A 23,746-nucleotide genomic window follows, 5' to 3' on the forward strand; every position below is an offset into this window, starting at 1 on the left:
TAAAATTTTTCAATTATGTCAAATTACAACAAAAAAATGTATGAAAACGACGTAAGAGCTTCCTTGAGCTTGAATATTTGTTGTTCAGTAGGAAGCATTTCAAATTATAGAATCATGAATCTAAAGTTTGTACTCTGAAGAAGTGACATGGTATGAGACATCGTAGTAAGGTAGTAAAGTAAGGTAGCTTCCTTGAGAATTGCTTCCTTATGATTTTTGGGAAAGTTTTTAAAATGGATTTGCTTATTGGTTATTCATTGGGAGGTTGTAAGTTAGATTCGATACAAAATGTTTTTTCACCCAGAAATTTATAAAAACACTTGGTTTTCAGCTGCTTTCAGTTTCTTAAGCAATAGTCTGCAACGAAAGTTTTTGATATCTTTTATAAGCAGGTTCTAAATATTAGGTAAGTACAGAAAAATGTGTTCGTATCTTGATCAGTTCAATCTGGAGGACCTTCTGTTCGACTTGATTCGTTCTTGTTAGATTATGCTTGCTTGATTATTTCGGCTTAATACTTGGCATAAGTTATTGCAGCAACCAAAATTTGTTCAGTAATAATTTCTTTTAACTTTCAACGTAAAATAACATGAGATTTTAAAAACTTTAAATTATTTATAGGAACGACGTTTAAAATCATCTCGCATGTCTCTCTTCATAAAAATTTCGATTGCGAAACTTCTATTCTTCACAATTATCATTGTTGTCATTTTTGGGTGAGAAAATCCATTGCTTTCAAGGGCATTGTCGATTCCATATTCACTGAATACATTTTGATTGGAAACACGTTTCTCGTCAGGAAATGCAAGATATTGGAAATTAAAATCTTGATTGTTTCCCTAAATGAAAAAAAGGGGAAGTTAGTAGTAGTAGTCAGTACATTAAAATTGCAAACTCTAAGCGAAAAACTTTTATGTTTGTCTTTGAAACTCTTTCTCACACACAGCACCTGCGATAAATTTTGTGAACAACTTTTTGAACAACAAAGCAAACATCAGCTAAAATGTTTATCTTTTCATAAAATTTAAGCGCTTTTAAAACTAAAACCTCAGCATATTAAATCGGATCTTGCAACATCGCCTATATTGGTGCGGCTGCAATCTCTCAAAAGCGACGTTTTTCAATGAAAATTAACATAACAATGTCAAATAAACCTACAAATAGTCAATCGATCATGTTACATTTTTAACGCGGATTTTTTTAAATTTTAGCTGATGTTAAGAGATAAACGAAAATGAGGTCTTACCTGTACATCCACGACGTCATCTTTGAACTGAAAATCGGGACTGTTACTTCCTGCAACGTTAAAAACAGCAACAATGCTCCATATCACACAAATCTCCCACAATTTCATCTTGGAGATTTTCGGTTTAACAACTTTTCTGCTAATTCTGTATTTCTTTCCAAGTGTTTTCGCCTACTTTACTGGACTAAGTAATGACAACAACATGAGTGACGAACTAAATGGTTAAGAACATAAAAATATCATTAGAGTCACGGCTCACAGCGAGATGAGTCACTCGACGAACATTTTATGGTGCAGTCTGGAAATAAATGGAGAAAAAAAAGAAAGAGATTAATATTAATGTGACGATGAAAAAATGATGACATAAAGTCATATTTAAGCATAAAGTAATTATTATTGTTCAAGTCTTTTGAGAGTGCAGCGCGAAAGGAGGTTAATAAGTGTCAATAACATTTAATTATCGCGTTTTTGTTGTTGTAACATTGTAAAAACGCCTCTTTGTGGATGTTGGCAGTGTGTCAGAATTTGAAGGAAGGAACAGTTGAAGATCGTAAATTGCAAAAATTTATTACAAGATATCAATTGTGGTCGAATTTTGGAAAAAATTTATGGATTTTTGGTAGAAAATGTTCTGGATGACGAAATTTTTTTAAAGAGCCTGAAAAGGTAAGTAAATTTTTAATTTAAAAATATATTCCAATAAAAAATCTAAACCAAGCTATAAAAATCTATTCCAAGTAATCCAAACCAAGCATATAAAAATTTATCCAGCTTAAAAGTTTTAACTTTTAAATAACTTTTATGACCTAAGACTTTCAATTTAGACTTAGACTGAATCAAAAATCTAAAAAAAAATTAAAAACTCTTATTTCTTGCATCATAATGCCCAACATTTTTCGAAAATCAGCTTAATTTCGTCTGAACTTCTTCCGTTAAATCGATAAATCTCTCATAATAAAATCGCAATAATCTCAAAATCGACAATAATTGACTTCATTCGATGTTTGCCTTTCTCTTACTTGCGATACGAACTAACTGCCTTGGCACGATGGACCAACAACGGAGAGACCGAACAACATTGTTTCATCATTTTGACACAATGCCAAACAAATGTTTCAATATTTCAGTAGGAAGTAAATAAAACATAACTTGGTCAACGTCGAAAATCGGAAGAAATCGATTCCCATCACAAATCACGTTTTTAATGTCAATAAATTCTTCATAGTTTACACCTCCCTTGACTCCCTTTTCTCTCTGTTGTGACGTGTTTATTTAAGAGCTCTAAATTTTTTTTTCACCCCTCCGAGTCGTTAGATAGACACAACAAAAAATTTATTCTAATAACACTTAATTGAAACAAATTTTCATGGGAATTATTCAAAAAAGTGCACCGAATAAATCAATTTAAATGTCATTTTTGTGGCACACGCGGAATTCCCTCAATGTGTTCTTTCACACTGCACACGAAAAAAAATTAAGAAATAGACAAAAAACTATTTAAAGGGAGAAAGAAAGAGAAACTTTACCCCATAAAAGCGAAAAAATATCATAAATTTAGTTTTGTTTTTGTTATTTTTTGTTTTGTCGCTTGAAATGTTTTCGTTTTTTGTATGGGAAGAAATGTGGATTTGACGCAATAATCACCCATTTCGAGTTCCAAACAAGTCGTAAAGCGAAGTAAAATAAACAAAAATAAAGTCAATTGCTGATTCATGTTTCGGTTTTGCCAGTGCAGGACTCGTTGCGGGAGAATTTTTGGTATTTTTTTGACAAATGTTCCGTCCATCAATCGTCAAAACTCGATTTGTGAGTTTTTTGGAGGTAATCACTCATGTAGAAATGTTATTTATTGCTTGTTTCTGTTGAGCATGAACAAAATGCACTTTCATTGTTTCTGATCATACCAATCAATTTTTTGTGTTTCGAGGGCGTTTCCGAAAAATTTTGTGTTTGGAGGTTTTATCGAGTCTTTTTGTTTTACGACAATTTCCATAATTTTTTTTCATAAATTCTTTTCAAAAAGTTTAAAATTTTTTTTAAAAAATTATTTATTTTTTTTTTCAAAAATTATTTAAATTTTTTTGAAACATTTTTTAAATTTTTTTCAAAAATTTTTTAAAAATGTTTTAAATGTTTTTCAAAAATTTTGAAAAATTTTTTTTATATAATTTTTAATTTTTTTTCTATTTGTTAAATTGTTTTTTATTTCATAAAAAAAATTTTAAAAAATTATCAGAATTAAAAAAAAAAATCGTTAAAATTTTACCAAAAAAAATTTAAAATTAAAATTTTGAAAAAAAAATTTTCAAAATTAATTAAAATTGTTAAAAATATCGAAATTTAATAAAAAAAAAAATAATAATTTCATTATCAAAATTTCTTAAAGTTCACGAAAAATAATAAATTTTCATAAAAATTTAACTTTTGCTAAAAAAAATTATAAATTTTTTTTTTATTATATTTTTTTTAATAAAAATTTGTGAAACGTTATTCTGAAAAATTTAAAACTTGAAGAAGTTAAGAGAAATTTTAATAAAAATGCGCTCAAATAACCCATATTTTTTTTTATTCAAAACGCATTTTAAATTTTTATGTGGTTTCAATTCTAATATATTAAAAAATTTCTTTCACTCTTTTTATGGGTTTGTTAAAAAACTGTTGACAGACTAAAATTATATCGCATGATAAGTGATAAATTTAACGATCCCAAGAACAATGCTTTCGATGTTTCAAAATATCAATCTACTCATTTCATTTATTATGAAATTAATTTCCGTTCCGATTAAATAAGCGTTTTTGACGACTTTTCGACATTTTGTTCGAATTTTCGTTAATTTTAGCCGATTTTAGCCAAAGAGGTCACGGTCGTTTATTGTCGGCGGCGCAATTTCCCTCGATAATCCTCTCAAAATGCTGTTCATGCACCTTTTCGTCGTTATCGGGTGTGTATCATCAACACTCGATATTAACATTCATCGGCGTTGATTTTAATGTGAAAATAATCGTAAAATAAAATGAAATAAAAATTAAACAAGATGGCATTCCGACAAACGAGGACCAACGTGATAGAAAAAGTCTTGTTGTGTCGAGCGAACGTGACAATTTTTCTAATAGTTATTAGTTTGTGTTATTTTCCCATCGTCGTCACTTCTCGAGAGAAGTTATTTTTATGGACTTTTATTAGTTCAGGACAACCTCAAGGAATTTCGTCGTGTCAAAATGAAGGAAATTTCTTATCTCGGGAACGTGCTTGACGTTGGTAATGTGTAATAACGGATTAAGGGACGGCGGCGTTCGCGTAAAAAAAATTATTATTGATTTTTCAAGTCTTGTTCACTTTAATTTCTGTATTTATTTTCAGTGTTTATAAATAAACTCGACTAAAATAAAATTAAAACAATAACTCAAGTACATCGAGTAGAACTGTGACTAAACAGATTTCGTGCTGAGTGATGTGTTATTATGTCTGAATATGTAGTCTGCACTTTCGCATGACGCGTCATGATGCCTCGCAATTTATTTCAATACAAATTTTTTGATTTATTTTGATGAAAACAAAGTCACGTGGTTAACTTTTTCCAAAATGTGCATTGGGATGAAAATTGTAAATTTATATTTGGACAAAATTTTGAATGATTTTACACTTTACTATGGTTCAAATGTTCATTGGGACAAAATTTTTAATTTTTTCTGAAAGAAAAACTGAAATGTGCATTAGGTAGACATTTTGAAATGTGCATTGGGTCAAATTTTTAAAAACTTGTTGGACTCAAAATTTTTGTTCATTCTAATATGAAAACTTATAAAGAAAGTTAAAAAAATTGGTTAAAAAAATTTAAAATGTGCATTGGGACAAATTTTTAAATTGCTGATTAGATCAAAATTTCAAATATTTTTATAAAAAGGTTAGTTTTAAATATTCATTAGGTCTAAATTATTTTTTTTACAGGACAAAAGATCAAAATATGCATTGGGCAAATATTTCAAATTATGCTCTGGGTTAAGTCACGTGGTTAAAATTTTTAAATCGCTCGTTCAACGTCAAATTATGATTTTTTAACGAACCAAAACTTTACCCAAAATGACGGTAAATTGACTGTAAACTTCACTACCGAGACATAGCGAGCAGGAGAGAGAGAATATAAAATAAACAAATTGATTTTAATTAAAACGATGTGGATGCATATATAAAAGCCGTTTAAATAAATCCATTGAACGCCTATTAAATTTCTGTCTTTCGTTGTTTATTCACTCTACTGCTGATTACTTGCAAATTTGGCATCCAGTGGTCTTCCATTGAGAGTTAAGCGATGATTTGCTTCTGCTCAAAGCACTTTTCAAGGTTAAAAATCTACTTTGATGATTTTTTTTTCTTTAATTTTTTCTCATATTTCATCTTTAAAGTAAATATTTAGAATTCGCATCTCTTGTTGCTAAAGATGATGTTACGCGATAAATATTTCAGCAAATTTACTGTTCTCGTTAATATGCCACGAGTGTTTGACTAATCCACAGAAAAAAAAACTCAATTTTCCAACCAATTTATGATGAACTTACAAAATCGATAAAAATAATGCGCGCGAACGAAATTGACCAAAAATTGAGTCACAACACATGAGCACGAATAGGTTATCAATTTCCGGTGTTTCGGAGCATTTTCGTCATCGTAAATGGAAATAAAAATTGTAAGTAATCAAATTATAAATATATAGTCCGAATTCGCATCCAAAAGTAGAACGAACAAAAAAAAATGTTTTATGACAAAAGTTTGCATCGTTAGGTTCTTCTTAGGAAAGGAAAAAAATGAAATGAAAAAAGCGATACATAAAAATTATTAAATGAAACATCAAAAGTCAAGACAAGACATTTTTTAATCATAATTTATGATTTTTTTGTTGTTGGGAGAGCGTATCGCATATCGTCAGACAGGGAAGAAGTTTCGACGCAGCCGTTGCCGATGTTCCCGTCGTGTTCCCTAACAAAGTATGTCTTAAGTAAAAAGACGACGACGACACAACTTTTGTAAATTAAATTTTGTGTAAGGTCTTATCAGCATCACATATACACATGGCAAAAGTACTTACAGTGTATTGTGTAGAAACAGAAATTGTTTAGACGAGAAGTCAATTTATTGTTAATGGAAAATGATTATAAAAGTTCATCGTGAGTAAATTAAGAAATTAATCATCTTAACACCATGACAGAGAGTGTTAGGAGTGCATTTCAAATGGAATTAGAGAGGGATTTGTTAGTGTGAGAGTTTTGGATTTGAGCAAAAAGACATCAGTAGATGAATTGAAGTTGTTAGTTTTCATTGTAAGTCTTTCAGCTTTCAATTGAAGACCTGAATTTGAAGGCCTGAAAAATCTTTCAGCTCTCATTTGAAGACCTGAAAAGTCTCTCAGCTCTCATTTGAAGACCTGAAAAGTCTTTCAGCTCTCACTTGAAGGCCTGAAAAGTCATTCAGCTCTCATTTGAAGGCCTGTAAAGTCATTCAGCCCTCATTTGAAGGCCTTAAAATTCTCTCAGCTCTCATTTGAAGACCTGAAAAGTCTCTCAGCTCTCATTTGAAGGCCTGAAAAGTCTTTCAGCTCTCATTTGAAGGCCTGAAAAGTCTCTCAGCTCTCATTTGAAGACCTGAAAAGTCTCTCAGCTCTCATTTGAAGACCTGAAAAGTCTCTCAGCTCTCATTTGAAGACCTGAAAAGTCTTTCAGCTCTCATTTGAAGGCCTGAAAAATCTTTCAGCTCTCACTTGAAAACCTGAAAAGTCTCTCAGCTCTCATTTAAAGGCACGAAAAGTCTTTCAGCTCTCACTTGAAGGCCTGAAAAGTCATTCAGCTCTCATTTGAAGGATTGAAAAGTCATTTAGTTTTCATTTTAACGTTTCAGAAACTTTCTCTGAACGTTAAAAATTCTTTTTACAATATTCAAACAAACACAAAACCTCCCAATACTCAAAGCAACCGATAACACTGACCCTCTCTACCATAAATTTCACTTATCTACATATTCTTGAAAAAGAAATCTGTTCTTCTGCACAACTAACACATGACACAATCTGCTTGCTTTCCTTATACGGAGTCTTTGGTTATCCATAACGCATTAGAAAGAACTTCATTCAATTCAATTTTTAATTAACCCAAGCTCTGAACCGAAAAACCGATGATGTCATAATGTTATGACTCAATTATTATCAACAAAATGTTTTTTCTTCTTAATATTGTATTATTGTTAGTATTATTACTTTGAAACACATATTTTTTTATGTGTTCTCCCATAAACAACACACATATGGATTTTTATGGTTAGTTCATGTCTAACAAAACAAAATTTATGAGGCCATGCACGTCGCGTACACTAAACAAAAATAATACTACAAGAAATGCATAAAAAAGTTGAAAGTTACAAAAATGCATGAAAATGTTTTTTAATTGTATGCGATGATGGTACTATATGGAAACGCGAAGTCTGAGAGTCGGGCGTGTCTGGCAGAAAAAAAAACGAGAAAGAAACAGAAAAAAAGGAAGAAATTAAAACATCTGCAGTTGCGGTTGGAACATGAATTACTTGCGCGAAGAAGAAAAATTTTGTAATAATGAACAATTAATTGGATTGGTCTCTTCGTCTCCAACCAAAGACATGAAGAAGCCGAGTGACATTGCCAAAAAAAAAATTTCCCTCTCAAGGATTTTGTAGAGAGAGATGAGAAACCATCCAATCTGTTACGGATCCATTGTTGTCGGTTGTCTGCAATTTGTGTGCATTTCCTACAGATTTTCCCGTAATTGTATGTCGTAAAAACGATGTTGGAGAAAATCTCGGTACGTGGTTTAATGGGATATCGATTGCATTCTGTCTGTGCCTCGGTTTATGTCCTTGGTAGGCGACACGTGTGGCGGCGGTAACTTTGCCGAATTTGTCACTTTGGTCCGGAAATATTTCCAGAAAATTTGCACTCGATACTTTTTCGGCAAGGGGGGTTAGTAGTACGTGGATGGATGCCGCCGTATCCCCTAAAGGTTATTCGATAACAAACGTGTTTCCATTACGATGAATATCCATCCATTGTGAAATCAATCCACAGTTCCATGCATACGAAAATTTTGCTCCTTCTTTTCATATGAATACGTTTTTGTTAATAACATAATGTAATTCATTCCCTCATATTTGTGCTCGAAATAGAAATCGGTAGAATGGGATTTTTTTTTCATTGCAAATTTAACCGGAGAAAGGATGGATTGGCACTGCTTGGTTCGGTGAGATAACTGCTTTTGTGTCCTCGTGCCGTTTTTCGAACATGAAAGGAGAACTCGATCAATTGTGCAAATAATAGGAGCACACACGTTTCTCATCATCTTCAACATTTGTGTTTACTCAAATTATTGGCAAATATTGTTCTTTTCATATGCTTATCTCTGTGAGGAAATTGAGATCGAGGAACTTTCGTTAGATTGGATTTCATTATGATATGATCTTCTGTTCTTTTAAAGCTCGCTTAAAGCTTCAGTCAGATATGAAATAAAAAAATTATTATAGAAAAAAATTTAAAATATGCTTTTTATGAAAAAAGTCTTTAAAAAGTTAGAAATAAACGAAAATCTTTATGATTTAAACAAGAGAAATAAGCATAAGAAGCAAAAAATTTTAAATAATTAAAATTTTTTAATTCAAATGCTTTTTTCTATTGTTTAAATTTTGACAAATTTTTGTTTATTTTTTACTTTTTAGGACCTTTTTTCATAAAAATTAATTTTTAATTTTTTTTTATAATTTTTACAAAAATTACGTAAATATTTTCTTAAAAAATTAATTAAATTAAATTTATTTAAAAAAAGCAATTAAAATTTCTAAAAGTTTTTATGGTTTTTTATAAAAAAAAAATGAAAAAAAAATCTAAAATAACTTACTTTATTCACATTTAAGGATATTATACACAAAAATTGGGCAAAATTTTTATAGAAATTTTTCGTTTTTCGTATATCTGAGGTTTTCATAAAAAAAAACCTAAATAAGAGGATTTTTTTTCAATTTGATTTTTTTTTTGTAATTTTAAGATATAAAACGGTTCAAAATCCTCGATCTTTCCTTTTTGGATCTTTTTTTAAGACTCAGTTAACCTCTGAAAATCCTTTCCCATAACAAGCTTTACCTTTAAAAAAAACTTTTCACTTTACATAAATTCACTTCCCATGTTAATCCGGGATCACTAAAACTATTTTCACACATTTTAAGCTGTTAAATATTTTCAGCAAAACAACAAATAAAAAAGTATAAATTACCACAGTTAAATCCCTTTTTGATACTTTTTTTCCATAACGGTCCGGATCTGGTTTTAATTCGTTCGTGAAAGTGGTCATAGAATGGATAAAAATAAAATAAAAATGAATAGGAAGTAATAAACTATGCGGCATTTAATGAAAATGTTTGTTGAAATGAGAGTCCATTATGTTTTTTTACGGAGCTTAGCGATTAAAAAATTTGAGGCATATGGTGACAAAAAAATGGTTTTGATTGTTTTTGGACGCCTTTCAAAAATGACACGTTGGTTCCATTGTTGAAAAACTTTTAAAAAAAAGTGATTAAATAAAAAAGCGTAATTAACACCCATTTCACGTCATTTGCCAATGCGTCATTCACCCTTCGAGATTTTTGTTCCAAAAAAATTTTTTTTTAATTTAAACCTATTGTTTTTTTTTATTATAGGTCAGAAGCAAAAAAATATGTGTGACATTAACAGATTTCGTTTTTGTTCTAAATTCAATAGACATTTTGCGGGAAATAAAATGCATTGGGACCAACAAAAAACAAAAGGACAAAAAATATTATTTTTTTTTTAATTTTAAATGAAATTTCATCAGCAAACGACCCATTTTCAGCGAAATCAACGGGAAATCGATTTTTTTTTTATTTTCGAAAGCCTATCAAACAAAAAGTAACCGAGGAACGACAAACAAAACGGATCTATTCAAAAATTTTAATTAAAATATTACCTACCAACTTTTCAAACTCGAACACACGAACTAATGATGCTTTTCGTAATTAAAAGTAGATGAAAGAGACCTTTTTTGGTCCCTTTTGATCATTCTACTGAAAATGAGAAACAACTTCTGTTACAGTTATTACGTAACAAAACAACCGACAATAGCATAGTGAGCAAAAAATGCATTTTCCTTATCGTTCATCATTCATTATTTTTTATTTTCCTCCGTAACAAACACGTGCATTCGATACTCAATCAATCAATGCACTTGTTTGGTAAATAAATAAAACGAAAAAGTAGTAGAGGAAAAACGAAAAGCAGTTCATTAAACTTTCGACGAAAACAATTTTCAATTAAGAGTTTTGTTCTCATTAGATGATGATCTAATAAATACCAGCAAAATATCGCGCGTTTTGTCTATTAATGAGAGACGATCGTGCATTCCCCCATTTTCGTCGAAAATTAAAAAAAATAAATTAAATATGAAAAGTTATGACTTTGGTAATTAAAACAAATAATTTTACACCCGAATCTTGTATTTTTTTAATGAATTCTGACACACATTTTAAAATTTCATTTTTTTTTTTCAGAAGACAAAGTCGATTTGGAGCGATAAATTTAATTAGAAAATCATAAAAAATATGAATGTGTGACAAAATGCGATGCGATGACAAGGCAGCAAAACAAACAAGTCGATAGAGTAGTAGCAAGCAAGTGTTGAGTTATTAACACGTTTTTTCCGACACTGTAAGCATATGAAACGCATAAAATTGAATAATTAAATTTTTCTTGGATGGATAGCTCCAGAAATGTACTTTATTTTATGTTTTTTAGTTAAGATGATAAATGATGGGATGGAGCAAGATGTCAAAAATTTAATGTTTCGAGTGCAAAATATTATTATGTTTTGGATTAATGTATTTAACAGTAATAAATAAGAAAAAAAATCGATCTTCAATGGCGGAAGATGTCTGTCTGTGATCAGAATAAAAGAAGTAATCAGAAAAGTATAAAAGACAAAGTTTCAAAATATGTAGCAAATGTAAGTTCTTGAATGTTATAAAAATGTTTTATCAGAAGTCAGAATTTTATGGAAAGTTAGTTTAACTGAACATAAGATCTTCCCTGAAAGGAAGAGACACCCGTATATTGCTTTCAAATTATTCAAGAGAAAGACTAAAGAGATTCGGCTAATATTGAATCCTCTTTAAGCAAATCTTCTTAACAAGCCAATTAATCGGAAAAACTACTGAATCAAAATTGGATCATTCGAATGGAAAAAGAAGAACATTATATGTAAAAATCTATAGAAATTCTAATTATATATCGCAAATATGATAATCAACCAACAAAAAACTAAACATTTGAAGAAGCAATCAAAAAGTTCTTTCGAACTTATCATTACTTAAAAGTTTACGATATGTTTCAATGAATATCGATATCGATTCAAAGCTTTACTAAAAGTGAATTTCCATTCTTTTAAGATATTATTAGGGACAAAGTATTCTGCCAAATTTTTAGTGTGGTGTAAGAAAGAACCATAGATAACCATTTATAAGAACCATTTATCGGCACTTAGATTCAATAAAGATCTTTTATGCATCATTTCATCAAAATTCAAATTTTTTTTTCTGTAAATTTGTGAAAGACACTAAACTATTTAAAATCACATTTCAAAATTATTCATGGCATGATTTTCAAAAAGTAGGTAGAAAAAAAATTCTTAGCTTCGATATAGACAATTGATAAAGTTATAGACTAAAAAATTTTAAGAAAATCTAAATATTTTTTTATAATTCTATAAATGCGCTCAAGTCTCTCAATTTTTCTTCACGCAAGATTTAATATTTTCTTTTTGTTTCTTCCCATTTCTTTCCATCCCAAAAAGTAAATTGAATTTTGCGTCCTCTAAGTAGTTTCGTTATGTTTCATCTTGATAAATTGATCGGATTTGTCAAAGTGTCTCATTGTATAGAAACACAAACATAAAGGCAACAAATACAAATCGACGATACAAAGAAACGCAGAACCGGTAGGTAATACGAGACAGACAATTTGAGACAGTAACAGATGCAAATGTTTTGAAATTCTTCTTTTGTTCCGAAGCAAATGTGGGTGGCATGCAACTACGATGATGATGATGGAGAGATGCAACTGTGTATCGTTAACTTTAGTCAACGTAAATTTTTCTTTACAAATCTCATTGGAGTCATTGTCATGGCATTACCGAAGCAAGTAGCAAGCAAGAATGAATATGCAAATCAGACACAAATTTAATTTTGTTATAACTTTGTTTAGTGTAGAATTTCTTACCTGTCTCGGAAGTCTCTATGGGTTTCTGTGTCTTGAATCTGAAAAGAGATAGAATAAAGGAAAAGAGTTAGTCATACAGGTCAACAAGTCGATTGAAATGTTTGGCGCCTCGCCTATACGAAAATTCACAACTGACATTAATTATTATCGCATAATTAGTATTCATAACTGGCTAACTTTATTTAATGGCAGCCACATTTGCATAAACAAACAAACAAACGCATAAATTTATTTGCGTGCCACATCATAATTCACTGATTCACTTTGGTTACACAGGAAAAGTTGCACAAAGAAGAACAATTGTTTGCAAAAAAAAAAGAAACAACAAGAAGTTACAAAGAAGATACAAACAAGCCACAACAAAGTCGTAAATGCGCGAATTATTAACAACTTCCGGCTTGTTGGTCCGAAACGATCGCGATAATTTCTCTGAATCAACCGCAAAGTTGTTTGTCTTCTGCTTTTGCCTCCTCATGGGCGGCTCCTTTGTAACACGATACAAGAGCATCAGCTTGAATTAATTACATTTCATTGCCAGTTATCTTGTTGCTTCTTGAAAACTTTGCTAATAATCCAGAACAATTCGATAATTCTCGCAATTTAGGTCATGAAAATACTCATTTTCCCGTAAAATATGCACATAATTAATCTGCCATTTTATTTTCCTTTCGTTTCTTTCAGGTTTCTTGGCAGGCACGTGAATGGAAATGAAAAGTTTTGACAGTAACTGGCACACACAGAGAAACAGGTAACTTCTGATAAATGACATTTAATCGTGCGTTAAAGGAAAAATGTTTCCCATTTTCATAAATTGAGCACGTGCTTAAAACAAGGCGAAATTCCTCGAGATAATCTACGAGGTAGTTGAAGTGAAGATTTATTATTTAACAGCTCTCGTTTCCTTAAAAAAAAGAAAACTATATGGTCAATATTCAAGTGTAAAAAGGGTCAGGGACGAGAAAAAGTGCCAAGAACATTAATATAAATCAATGCTCAAATCCCTCATCGTCAAGTAGTGAAAGTAGACAGGATTTAAAACGAATTTCTTGTCTTATGAAAAAAAAAACAAGTGAGGTGATAAAAAAACGAGCTTGACCTTGTAAGAACCTTTGCGATTCGCACTTCCGGTTCACGAAATGAAATTCGTCATTTTTTTTCGATACACGTGACCGACAATTTTTGTCTGTTCTTCATCCAGACAACTTTTTGAGGGAGAGACACATAGTTTTCGATGCCTCTCACGTAGTTTATCTTTTAAATCCAACTAAAAGCCACAAAACGAAGTTGCGCTGAAATAAATCGAAATTAATGTATCTCCAGCGAGATACATTTATACAGCATTGCCGCAAAATCACGTCCTTTATTTTCATTTCTTTGTATTAGACTTTTTGTTGTGTTTCCGGACCGTTTATCCCAGAGAGTAGCAGCTAATTGTTTATCTTTTTGATAAATTGTTATTCGATTGTCATGGCTTTAAGTCGCTGAAATGAAAATATATGAGCAATCATGTCCCTTATGACTTACCTTTTGTGCTTGTTGTTTTTCCTCGAAAATACTGAGAAAAAAAATTAATTAAAATCTATCTTCTTATATCTTCTGTAGCAGCAACATCATGTGGGCTTCGATAAATTGATAAAAATAACGATACCGGATTGCTCATTAAATTTTCAAGAGATGTTGAAACGAGCTGCGATGCTTGCCAAGAAAAAAAAACTACGAGGAAGGACAACGAAGAAAATAAATCGACGGAAGCGCACCAAAAAATTTTGTCACTCAAAATCATTATTAAATAATTAAATTGAATTCCGTTATTTTCTCTGCAACGTGACACGTTTCGCGAAATAAAATATTCACGAAAAGTAATGTCTGGAAGACATAATTCTTTTCACACGCTGCACTGAGGAGAGGAAAAGGGAGGAGAGTCGAACGATTTTCCTTAAATTTCAACTCACACTCCTCGATGTCTTGAGAAACTTGGCATAAATTACGTAGGTACCATTATTTTATAAAATTAATGACAACAATGACATTTTCATGTTCTCTTGAACCTACTTTTCGCATACATACAAGTTTATCACTTCCTCAGAAAAGTTTAAAAAAAGTCTTAATGCGAGATTATTCGTGGAAGTAGAATAAAAAGGTAAAAAAAATATCGACCGAGACTTCACTTTTTGAATAATAAATACAAATACAAGTGAATAGCTGTCACGTCAAATTCAACAAGATCAACTTTATCCTATCCACGCAACACGTAAAGAACATTAAGAGTTCAAAATCCAGACGGGTTAAAAAAAAACAAACCAGAACAGAGTTGCAGGTCTAATAAATAATAAATATCATATAATTTCACTTTTATTAATCATCTCTCATTTCATTTCAGTTTTTCTTAATTTGATGAAGATGCTGGTTGACTGGCGGAGAGATAAGAGACATTCCTGAACACACATTGGAGATATATGTACGAGACGAAGTGTAAGACAAGAAGACTTTTTAATAAAATAATAACACACAACATGCGGCATTGATGGATTCTTTGTGGTAAGTTAAGTATTTTTTTTTTTTTCAATTAAAGACTTGAGTGTATTTTAATGATTTTTTTCTTTTAATAGATTTGCGAAATCATCAAGGCTTTTGACAAGAGCCTTAATAACTTAAAATTTCAATTAATTCAAACCAAGCATTTTTCACAAATTTTTTAACTAATCCCAAATTTTTTCAGTTAATCCAAACCAAGCAAATTTTCAGGTTTATCCAAATTTAAGACCAAGACAAGAAATATCATACAATGAACAACAATCAGTGTGGTACAGAGGTGTAAGAATATTCAATGAAATGTCAAAGCAATATAAAACAGACTGTGATAGTGTTGAAGAATTTAAAAGAAACGCTTCGAATTATGTTAAAAGTGCAATAAATATGATACCATGCCCAAATTATCGCAATATGAACCTGACATATAGATACTTGGATGAGTTTTGGGCCTTGCAAGGGTGACAACTGTTCGGGTTACGTTTTCAATTTGTAACTTTTAAATGGGATTCTGTATGTAAAGGCTTTCCATCCTGGTTGACTAATTAAAAAATATTTGTTCATTGAACAGAGGAGAAGTTCGATCGATCTTAATCGATAGCCAAAAATATGATTTTTCCAATTTTGCTCCATGATTCACAAGCACAGACAGACTCCCATTGATTTCAACTTCCAACCAAATGAACGTCTTTGGTGCAACAAAATTATAAATTATCTCATATATGCATCCACATGCACTCGTCTCTACACAGATCCAACTAATAACATAATACTTTTATTAATAAGAACATTCTCTGCTTTACTTTTTTTTTACCCAACTTCAACTTCATGATTCATTAAAAACGAGAAAAAAATGAACTCCCAGTAAAGAACACGCATTACAGCTAATAAATGTTTTATTTAACTTCTTCGTGCACTGCTCACAGTTTTAATTTATTGTCTCGAGTACCGTTTTTTACATTGTAGAAATGTATTTGTATTGGTAATTATCTCATGCTCCATCATCAATTTCAATTCCGAATCAAATACTTTATAGTTAAGTAAGTTGTTCAAAAAAGATTCGATTGACATTTAAAATCCAATTAAGAAAAATCCTCCTGTTGCATTTATTGGATTAACAAAGTGAGCAATCTCTTGATTAAATAACATTAAATGGATCCAATTTCGTCTCCTTCTTTCGAGTTTCAAAAGTAATAATGAGAGTTGTTTGCAATATATTCTCACTTTAGCTATAAAATCACTTTGAATGCATTTTATTAGATTTTCTTCCTGTTTATACAGCGCGTCACATGTCATAAACTGCAATCCAATTCATTAAAGCGATAAAAAGGCGACACATAGAGTTCATACAGAACGTAATGCCAGAGCGATAACAATTGAGCTCAGAAAGTGTTGACATTATTACAAACTCACAAAGGAGAGTAAATACGTTTCTTATGAGATTTTTTACAAATACAAATCGTCCTGGATTTTAACTCTGCAAAAGACATAAAAAGGAATTGCTATGAGGAAAAAGTAAATAAATTTCAGTCAAAGACAATTGTTTGGAAAATTTCGTTCATACAAAAGGGGAAATTTTTTCGCTTTTCAGCTTTTATGACACATTGCAATTCCATGGAATGAACTCATCATCTCTCAGCAATCTGGACTTTGTCAGAACTTTCAGACATAATTTATTTATAAATCATCGCAACCAGCATAAATTTTTGTTTTAAAATTTTTTTGATTGACTTCGTTCCGATAATATGCCATGCGAACATCTAAATAATCGATCATTTATCATTCTTGAATGTTAACTTGCTGTCAATACGCTTATTTTGGTTTGTTTATCCGATATTTGTTGTAGTTAATGCTCAATTTTCTCATCTTTCAATCTTGTGTTCGTGCCAGTTGGAAAATAAATGCGTTTCACTCCACAAATAGAAGAGATAGATACGGATGATTGATGATGTCTCAAAGACACGATTTTTAATTTCTTTAAAGAGACATGTGAGTAAATGACTCACTTGTGAGACAATCTCATTAACATCAAGTGCACTCCATTTATAAGTTTGGTCAAGACTTCCAGCTGGGTAGCTTTTAGCAGGTTTTTTGGGAAATTTTTAACATTTCAACAAGTTTGATGTTGAAGATGACCCAAAAAGGCTTTTCTGTGGCTACGTTGGATCATAAATCACACAGCAAGCAGTAACATGAGTGTGTGAGTAAAGTTTACTTTAAAGGGAATGATGTAATATTAACAAAAAACGCACCTGTGAGTAAACTATAAAAAGTTCAAGTTATGTCAAATTCAGAAAATTAACCTTTGTTTATTTATTTGCATTTTTATTTGTTTATTTATTTTTTAAATTTTTTTTTAGACAAAACTGTTTTATAATTCTGGAATTAAAAAAAAATTGAAGAAAATCAAAATTTTTGAGCTAAAAATAAAAAAATAATACAAAAAATAATTTATTTAATTTTTTAAAAATTTTAATTTTTTTATTTTTTTTTTAATTTATTAAAAATATGAAAAATAATTTAAAAATTAATTTAATAAATTTAATTTAAATTATTAAATAAAAAAAAATTATTTAGTAAAAAATCATTTTTTAAAAATATTTTTAAAATTTCGTAAAACAAAATTAAAATAATTAATTTAATTAAAAATTAAAAAAGAAATAAATTAAAATAATTCTGTAATTAAAAAAATTAAAAAAAAACTCAAAATTTTTGAGCTAAAAATTTAAAATTAAAACAAAAAATAATTTAATTAATTTTTTAAAATTTTTATTTATTAAATTTTATTAATGAAAAATATAAAAAATTAATTTCATTAATAAAAAAATTAGTTTAAATAATTAATTTAAAATTAAATATTTAATTAATTAATTAATTTAAATTTTAATAAATTAAATTTAAATTAATAAATAACAAAATAATTTATTCAGTGAATTATTATTATTCCTTTAAAAAATTTTTAATTTTTGAAAAAAAATTTTTTTAGAAAAAAAAATAATTTTTTTTAATATTTTTAAAATTTTCAAAACCCATGAAACAAAATTTCTCACAAAACATTTTTTGCTTAACAAAAATAAACAAATCGATGACATGACGTAAAATTGTTGTCTGTCTAATAAAAACATTTCTTCATAACTGAAATATTTTTCTTTACCCAACAAGTAACGTTACGCCGCAAAAAACCAAAATACTAACAAAACATCAAAGTAAAGTGCAAATATTTTCCATCGCATTTACTGCAACAGTCAAAATATTTTAACTTCCGTAACTTTTTTTGTTCGCTACTTGTTTAAACACAAAGTAACTGGAAAAAGGGCAAACAAATCGTCTCCCTTCTTTTTAATTTCTTTTGATAAATTTTTTTTGAACAAAACTCCCCTCAGATTAAATTTTTCGCAAAATGTCTATTTTTGGCAATGGTTCGAGTCTGTATGTTTTCAATTTCCTCTCAGTTGCCAGATGAAAGTAATTAGAATCATTTCATGAATATACAAATGATTCGTTTTTGGCAATGCTGCATGGATTGTGATAGGCCAAGAATTTTTAATCATAATTGGGTGAAGAATTGTGTCAAAAGCAGAAAGTTTTCATTTTTTGTGAATGGAAAGATTGTTTTTAATTGAAATGACAACAAGTAAGTTCGTTCCCCAATCAACTGCCCACAAATCAAATAACTGCAAGCGAAGTTTACTTTTCCAATTTCCTTCTCTTTTCTCCCGATAATTTGATTAAATTGGAAAAGAATCCAACTTTAAAAACAAACAAAAGTAGAGTTCTTGTTTGAACAGAACTTTTTTCAGACGACGAAAAAAAGCGACACACACGAGAAATTTAATTACCGTAACATGAAGACAATGGAAGATGATTGTCTATGTCGTTAACTCTCACTCCGAATAGCGTTATGAGCTGGAATAATTTTGTGCTCAGCAAGACGAAAATTTGACCGGAATTGCGTACGTCTCACTTCAACGAGCACCGTGCTGCTTATCAGGCTTCTTGAACGAAAATCATAATTAACATCCATTGTTCTTACAAAATGTCTTTCTTTCTTTCTTTTCAGGTATACACAATGGCGCAACGACGATAAGCCACACACACTCTTGTAACCGAAGAAAAAAGGGACTGCGACACATTTAATCGTTTTATTATTTACCTGCCTTTTATTTATTAAATTGCGGTTCAACATAAATTTAGTTACGCCGCGTGGTTAGAGCTGGGTACGGCATTTGCACGTCAATAAGAGTTCTGCAGTTTCATGACAAAAATAAAATGAAGACGAAGAACGATAGAAAGTCGTAGTGTTGGTGCATTAGTAAGTATAGAATATGGAAAAGAAGACCTTCTCTTAATTTGATTTCATTAATGCAGCAACAACACTATTGAATGACAATGAAACCACAAATGATATTGAAAGCAGCAGTATAGGCTGGAGGTTCTAAGGTAAGTATTTGGTAAGAAGCTCGAGTTTTTGTGAAAACTCTATTGGTTTTCGAACCGCGGTGATGCATCCTCAAACCTAACCTAACTCAAAATCTTTTTGGAGACGTTTGAACTTATGACCTTTAAATGCCCTTGAACTCGAGTTTTTTAAGAAAACTCATTTGGTTTTTGAACCGCGGTGATGCATCCTCAAACCTAACCTAACCTAAAATATTTTTGGATACGTTTGAACTTATGACCTTTAAACGTCCTTGAACTGTATGCTCGAGTTTTTTAAGAAATTTCGATTGGTTTTCGAAACGCGGTGATGCATCCTCAAACCTAACCTAACCTAAAATCTTTTTGGAGACGTTTGAACTTATGACCTTTAAATGTCCTTGAACTGTATACTGGATTTTTTTTTAGAAAACTCAATTGGTTTTCCGATCCGCGGTGATGCATCCTCAAACCTAACCTAACCTAAAATCTTTTTGGAGAAGTTTGAACTTATGACCTTCAAATGCCCTTGAACTCGAGTTTTTTAATCTCATTGAACCGCAGTGATGCATCCTCAAAATTAACTATTTGAACATGACCTTCAAATGCCCTTGAATAATTGAATTAAAATAATTATTTGGATTACTATAAGATTCTAAAAAACTGAACAACATCAACAAAATACTCGATTCTCGAACATTCAAAATTTCCTACAATTGGCATCCCCAACAAAACTACAAAAGCAAGAAAGTCACACAAAGAACACTTCAAAAAGTATATTTATTCATGAAATTTTTCGTTCTTCATGTCTTCGACGACAAATACAAAGGTAAAAAGGAAAAAGTAGAAGCAAAGCGAGAAACGACTTTTTTTTATTATTACTCGTTATTCGATGAAACTGATGATATAAAATAAAAAAAAAGCTTTACGACGCCCACGCAACGCTTATAGTTAACAACTTTTATGACAAGCTTCTAGTAGATCGAAACGAGAAACGAAACTAAAGCATGCCATCAACATAATCCCTTTCGTATTCAAATTAGCAAGCAATCAAATGAAAAATACGAGACGCAACAATTTTGCTGTGATTATCTGTCGCCAAGTCGCGTGTAATAACAAGGCAAAGCGGAATCATTTGGGAACGAAAAAAAGAGAAGACGATAAAATAAAACATCAGATGGAAAAAAGATGATAAGAAATTGCTTATCAAGCAAAAAATAAAAATAATAAAAATCAGAAAAAAAAATCCAACAGCTGGAATTCTGATTCGAAATTAATATCGGTCAATTTCGACCTTGAAGTACATCTGGAAGGATATCATATGTCATCCATCCATCGGTTGAGTGACCCACACAAGTTCTCTATAGACCGATAAATCATCCTTTCAATTACAGTTCATTTCAAGCCGAAAAAAAAACAAAGTATCAGATTACTCGACAAAAGGACTCTTTTTCATTGAAATGAACTGCGTAGGTAAATGATTTGTCCATCATGTCATAGAGAGACACTACAGAGTAAATTACGAGAGATTAAAATAAACAAACAAATAAACAAACAAACTGTTGCCTGAAGTGATGCCCGACGTGAAAATGGCAGCTGTTAATGAAAAATGATTAAGAAGGATAAGATTCACTTTCGCTCGTTGAATAAATTGAATGAATGAATAATTAATCCATGAGGACGTTTAAAGTGTTAATTGCACTTCAAGGAATCAGGAAAAAACAGCAAGGCAAAAAATAAATTTGTTTGCTATTTATAAACTCGAAAACATGCGAGAGCAATTTTTTGATTAGCCATGAGATTGCATTAGATTTAATAAAATGAGAATAAAAGGACAGACACGAAATTTGCATAAGAAACATAATTTGAAAAATATTGTGTGCGGGATGATGGAATGTTATGCAAAATTCTTCATGACGACATGACAGGCGAAAAAACGAGAAAAGGGAACGATTTCATTGGAATGAAAATTAAATGCCAGAAATAGCTTTTTGCGTATCCGTTAGCAAGAAAAACGTAAGGAAAAAAAGATGGAAATGGAAAATGTTTGTTCTTTCAAAATTCCTTGAATTCTGATGCTACAAGACTTTTTCCTTTCCGTTGAACACTGAATGAAAATGCACGTGCTTCTTCGTTGCCGAAGTAAAGTGATTAACCTCTGCGAACGACTACGAAGCGGTTTCGTCTGAAAATTATTGCAACACGTGAGCTATTTTTAGCATGTGTGTCGTCGTCGGCAAAACTCATGTAAATCGGTCGAATGCCATTTGCCAAACAGAGAGACGAAGAAAAATTACACTTTTTTCCAACGACACGAGTCGAGTCACGGTGACACATTGATAACAGAACTCCCCATTTGTCTTTCATTGCACACGTCGAGATAGCACACAAGTAAAAAACTAATAAAAATAGAACGAGAATGCCAGGGACGGGAAAAAAACGGCAGAAGAAAAATGTGTCATGTGATTAATGTCAATAATAATCATTTTCATGGGTTGCGATGTCAATTTGGTCGTTTAAGTGTCATGTCTGGTGCTGGATGGGCGTTTAGAGACACAGAACGATGACTTTTTGGCCAGTTTTGACGTTTATGAGAGGAAATGTGTCGGAAAAATTAAATTGCGGAGATTTGAAAGAGTTTACTGTGGTTTTAAAGTTGGTTAAATTGAACCTGAAAAGATTTAAATTGTCTTAAAATTTTTTTTGAAACAATTTTCTTTTCTATCAGTTCTAAAATAACTTAAAATTGAAAATTAAAATTAAAATTTAATTTAAAAAAAAAAAATCTTAAAATTTTTATTTTAAATGATTTAAAAAAAATTATTTTAAAACTTATTTAAAATTTTAATTTAATTTTTTTTTTAAATTTAAATTTTTTTTTTTAATTTAATTTTTATTTTTTTAAATTTTAATTTTTTTTTTAATTTTAATTTAAAAAATTTTTTTAAAATTAATTTAATTTTTTTTTTTTTAAAATTTTTTTTTATTTTTTTTTTTTTTATTTTAATTTATTTTTTTTTTAATTTTTTTTTTTTAAAAGGATTTAAAAATTTTAATTTTAATTTAAAAAAAATTTAAATTTTAAAAATTTTTAAAATTTTAATTTTTTTTAAAAATTTAAATTTTAAAATTTTTTAATTTATTTTAATTTAATTTAATAAAAGTTTTATTTTGAAAAGGATTTAAAATTTTTAATTATAAAAATTTTAAATTTAAAAATTTCAAAATTTAAAAATTAAAAATAAAATTAATTAAAAAAAAATATTTTAAAAATTTTAATTTAAAACTTTTAAAAAATTTAAAATTAAATTTAAAAAATTTAATTATAAAAAATTTTAAATAAAAAAAAATTAAATTAAAATAAATATTTTAAAAAATTAATATAATTTTTTTAAATTTTTAATAAAATTAAAATAATTTTTAATTTGACTTAGAAATTTTAATTCTTAATTTTTAAAAATTTTCTTAAATTTAATCATCTTTCACTCCACAGGGAAATTCATTAAATCTAACAATCTTGTTATTTCTCTGCTAAAAAATCACGCTGCGATGAACTAATTGTTTACATTAAAAACAACGCGAACTGACTCACTTTTCTCTTTCATCTCCACGACTTTATTTAATGACGGTTTGAGTCATTTTTGCGAAAACTCATAAATATAAATTTTAAACACGAAACATGACTTTTCAAACATTTCCGGTAAACTTTTCCAATATATATCTCTTCTTTTCGACAAAGATGTAATAATCTCACATATCAAGGTCGAATGTTTCGCATTAGCTTGATCCCATCTGATTTACGTGTTTCGGGTCCGTCACTTTTATTTAATAATAAAACGGTTCATGTTTACACATCTAATGACTCTTATTTATTTTATAACGAAAAATTCTTTTTGAAGAAAAGAGTTATGAATATTTGCATATAAATAGAGTTTTTGCATCGTCTCGAAAGAAAATTCGCGCATATACCGGAAATTGGAATGAACAAGGCGTGACTTTACTCGCACATGACAAAGTACTTTGTCTCTTGGATCTGGATCACATTTCAAAAAAAAAATATAAATAAATAAAAATGTAACACGTAACTCGAGAGAGATGAACTAAATCTGAAAAGACCTTTTTTGTTGATTTCCCTTGCCAAAAGACTCGAGTGGATAAAAATTCTGGCATTTTAATTTCAGGCACTTATAATTTTATTAGAGTAGATGGGATGCCTGGAAGCCCGTAAATAAATAAATGAACGAGGAGCAAGGAATAAAAA

The 23,746-nt window shown here is 29.8% G+C and overlaps 1 protein-coding gene across 2 annotated transcripts in view; it reads right to left on the reverse strand.

The window, feature by feature from the left end:
* LOC134831059 (dystroglycan 1) overlaps positions 1-23,746 on the reverse strand; it is a 43,484-nt gene that overhangs the window by 10,137 nt on the left and 9,601 nt on the right. For both annotated transcript variants that reach the window (XM_063844699.1, XM_063844698.1), the window contains exons 2-3: positions 12,541-12,578; positions 1,247-1,544 (exon numbers count right to left, since the gene is read on the reverse strand). In XM_063844699.1, the coding sequence (XP_063700769.1) occupies positions 1,247-1,354 (108 nt within the window). In that variant the 5' untranslated portion in view covers positions 1,355-1,544; positions 12,541-12,578. The remainder of the gene's footprint in view (positions 1-1,246; positions 1,545-12,540; positions 12,579-23,746) is intronic.

The sequence above is a fragment of the Culicoides brevitarsis genome, chromosome 2 (assembly GCF_036172545.1).
Source record: "Culicoides brevitarsis isolate CSIRO-B50_1 chromosome 2, AGI_CSIRO_Cbre_v1, whole genome shotgun sequence".
Taxonomy (NCBI): Eukaryota; Metazoa; Arthropoda; class Insecta; order Diptera; family Ceratopogonidae; genus Culicoides; species Culicoides brevitarsis.